General features: G+C 32.7%; 1 protein-coding gene across 1 annotated transcript; it reads left to right on the forward strand.

Annotated features, from left to right (window-relative positions):
• The first annotated feature begins 2,401 nt into the window (after positions 1-2,401).
• On the forward strand, positions 2,402-3,574 carry LOC149246021 (germin-like protein subfamily 2 member 1). Its single transcript, XM_089455629.1, has 2 exons — positions 2,402-2,780; positions 2,893-3,574. The coding sequence occupies exons 1-2, from the start codon at positions 2,651-2,653 to the stop codon at positions 3,435-3,437; spliced, it is 675 nt and encodes a 224-aa protein (XP_089311755.1). The 5' UTR covers positions 2,402-2,650; the 3' UTR covers positions 3,438-3,574.
• The last annotated feature ends 569 nt before the right edge of the window (positions 3,575-4,143 follow it).

Genomic DNA, 4,143 nt, shown 5'->3' on the forward strand with positions numbered 1-4,143 from the left:
CAACGAAAATGATGCATTGCAAAACATAAATAACATTAAAGATATTGTTACTTCTAAGTTCAAAGAAAAAATGTGGTGTGAGAAAGACTTAGAGGCTAAAAGAAAATTAAGTTATTATAAAAAGGTCATTAACCCCACCCTAGAAGATCAAAAGTATCTCTCTATTTTAACTAGCTCAAAGAAGAAAATTAATATAGCAAATATTAGAACGAATTCTGATGAGCTCCATAGTGAAACAGGTTGTTGGGCAGTTCCTAAAATGCCATGGACGGAAAGGATTTGCCATATATGTGAGAATAGGAACATCGAGGATGCAAACCACTTCCTCTTAGAGTGCCCTGCGTATAACCACATTAGATCTCATTTTCACAATCTTTGTTACAATATTGACCTTCCTAGCCTTTTACAATGTCAAAATTATAGTGAGGTCGGGAGGCTTCTCTCCAAGCTTTTTGAGCATAGGAATAAAATCTTAAACCAAAATAGATAATGTGTTTCTTTAGGTCCGATAGACCATTATTTGGCCTCAGCGGACGTTAACCATCATCATCATCAACATCGTCAACAAAAACAATATACTTTGATAGACATAATTATTTTTTTGGTTAATTTATTTCCAAAGATTAATAGTATCTTTTTCTATTAGTGATCTCATTTTCCATGTGCTAAGCCATTAATAGGTAAAGATGGATTACACATGTAACTTTCTATTACTTAGACTTCCATGTAGTAGACCATTAACAATTAAAAAATAGATAAATATATATAACTTTCGATTTGTTATGCCAAATTAATTCAATCTATAATTATCTCATACTACATATATCTTTACAAATATATTCATAACTAATTAAATTTATTTATCTAAGAAACAATTTAATTTCAATTTAGATTTTTTTTATTTTCTTTCAAAACCTATCTATTGCAATTTTTTAAATTATAAAAATAATACATATATACATAAAGAGAGAGAGTTATATATGAGTTATATATATGTAATATTTATATTTATAATAAATAATATAAATTTATTAATTAAAATAATTATTCATATATATAAATTAAAATTTATCATAAATTTATTTTTTATTATTTATTTTTCTAAATAAAAATTAAATATTTGTTTTAAAATATATATTAAAAATAATACATATATACAAACACAACTAATATATTATTTATGTGTGAATATTCTTTTATATATTAAAAATGATATATATATATATATATATATATATATATATATATATATATATATATATATATATATATATATATATATATATATATATACCAGAGAGTGTTAGTTTTATATATAGATAGATATATATATATTATTTATATTTATAATAAATAATATAAATCTATTAATTTTAATAATTATATCTTCAGTTATCTAGAACATTCTAGAAGATTGGTATTCAACCGTAGGAAACCAAGCAACCTAACTCAGTTTAAAATACGAAGACTATACTTCGTATATCCAGTACACCAGCATAATATTAGGACAGGATGGAGTCTGACGACGTCATATTAGTTGCCATACACGGAACTAGTCTTGAAATGGTACGACGCGTTATCACTTTCCGTTCACGTCAACAATGATGGGTGCTCTACTTTTTCAATCGATATGTCACATTATGCCCTTGAAAAAAAAAGGAGAGTATGGTAATTTTAAGAATTTGATTTACAGTTGTTTTAAGATTTTGGGTTTAAAAAAAAAAAAAAAAAAAATTAAAAAAAATTATTCGGAGTGTCTATAGGTTTTTTTATCATCTTAAATTTATTTCGGTCATTAAAAACACAATTCAAATACTTTTTCAATCTATTTTCGTCATTAAAAACACAATTCAAATACTCTCACTTGGAAAAAAATACTCTCTATTAAAGCGATTTTGACTTTCCGTGCAGATTTGAAGCTCGGTAGACAACGTCCAAAAAGTGCCGTCAGCGGTCATCTTCAATTATCTGGAACATTCTAGAAGATTGGTATTCAATCGTAGGAAACCAAGCAACGTAACTCAGGTTAAAATACGAAGACTATACTTCGTATATCCAGTACACCAGCATAATATTACGACGGGACGGAGTCTGACGAGGTCATATTAGTTGCCATACACGGAACTAGTTTTGAAATGATACGACGCGTTATCACTTTCTATTCATGTCAACCGTGAGGGGTGCTCTCCTTTTTCAATCAATATTTGACATACCTGCTCCTCGTGAATAAGTCAACGGTGTGTCTTTTGACGACTGAGTCTTATGATCTCCACTATAACTCCTCGCGGCAGCGTATCACAAACCCACTCCTCCCATAATGATGATTCGTTCATTCTCTCTCTATAATACCAGGCAAAACACACCATATTCATCATAACCATCGGCGCTTACAATTAGCAGCCTCAATATTTATTCCATCGTTTCTCGGTCTTAGCCTGCAATTCCCGATTTATTCTACTCCAATTGTTATCCATTCGTAGCATTTAAATTCATCATAAAACCAGTCAGAACACACCATACTCATAACCATCGACGCTTACAGTTAGCAGCTTCAATATTCATTCCATCATTTTCCATTCTTAGCCTGCAATTGTCCATTAATATTACTCCATTGTTATTTAGTCGTAGCATTTAGATTGATCATATAATTATGGCAGATCCAAAGTCCGACAAAGCTGTGATACTCTGTCTTCTATGGCTATCTATTGCCCTAGTCCTCACGGTTGCATACGATCCAGATCTTCTGCAAGATTTCTGCGTGGCTGACCATAGCTCTCCAGGTAAAAACATATGTCACTTTTTCATTAGTTCTCTATCTGTAATCTTCCTTACTGATTTGTTTTTTTTTAGAACTAAACGTTAACAATGGGTATGTTACTGAATATATTACAGGTAGTGTGAAAGTGAATGGATTTGCATGCAAGGATCCCAAGATGGTGAAAGCCTCCGACTTTTTGTTTCAAAGACTAAGAAATGCAGGTTCTACCAACAATATATTTGGGTCCCTCGTTACAGCGGGGAATGTAGAAAAGTTTGCGGGGGTGAACACGCTGGGAATATCAATAAACCGCGTGGACTTCGCTCCCGGGGGCGTCAACCCTCCTCACATCCATCCCCGTGCCACGGAAATTGCGTTTGTAGTGGAGGGCACCATTCTGGCTGGTTTCATCACTACCAACAATACTTTGTTCACTCAGAAGTTAGAGAAGGGAGATGTGTTCGTTTTTCCGAGGGGTTTGGTTCATTTTCAGTACAACACTGGGGCTTCCTCCGCTATGACCATCACTGCATTTAACAGCCAGCTACCAGGGGCCCAAGTGCTTCCATTCACCTTGTTTGGGTCGACTCCTCCTGTTCCAGAGGATGTGTTGGCCAAGGCTTTCCGGATTAGTGAGAAGGCCGTCAAGAGAATCAGCTCTAAATTCGCCCCCAATTAGGTTTTTTTTCAATGTTCCCTACTCCAGCAGGCGTTTTGAAATAGAATACTAATTGGTTACATTGTTCACTGTATTTTTATGAATAAATAATCGAAGCAGTATGACTGGAAAGATTTTCAATAAAGTTGATTACTATTTGTGCCACTTTTTGCAACGTATTGAGGTTATGACGGTCATTTGATTACCGCTGACAATGAAAATCTTGGCCATGATTCTGAGTTTGATTTGATTTGATTTGCAAATGTAAACGTTAGGATATAATGTTTACATTGAAGCACAATGGTTGTGATTTGGCAAAATGCATTGGGTGGGTTGATAATTTATATTTATATCACCTTTTCACTCTTTTGAAAATCTTTAACGTGATGGTTTAATTAAATTGGTTAATGTATAAATCTAAAGCTTTTGTCAACAGTGGTACATGGAAGACATGAACATGAATTTGGCAAACAACATAGGAGGAGCTCACAGGTGCGGATCACTAAGAGCTCCTACAAGCAAATGCATTAACCTCTAATAATAAATAAATGCATTTTGTTAGGGATAGTAAAACAAATCCCTAAATAATAGGAATTGAATGTCTAAGAAAAAACTTAGTCATAACTAAGTAACAATATTCACTTAATCTCCATTAATTCTAACACTCCCCCTTAATGGAGAAAAGGGTTATTAAACACAACTAAGGTATCCCTAAACAAATCAAACT

This window comes from Pinus tabuliformis, chromosome 7, assembly GCF_031772625.1.
Source record: "Pinus tabuliformis cultivar Carrire ecotype Pingquan chromosome 7, CPIR1, whole genome shotgun sequence".
NCBI classification, from domain to species: Eukaryota; Viridiplantae; Streptophyta; class Pinopsida; order Pinales; family Pinaceae; genus Pinus; species Pinus tabuliformis.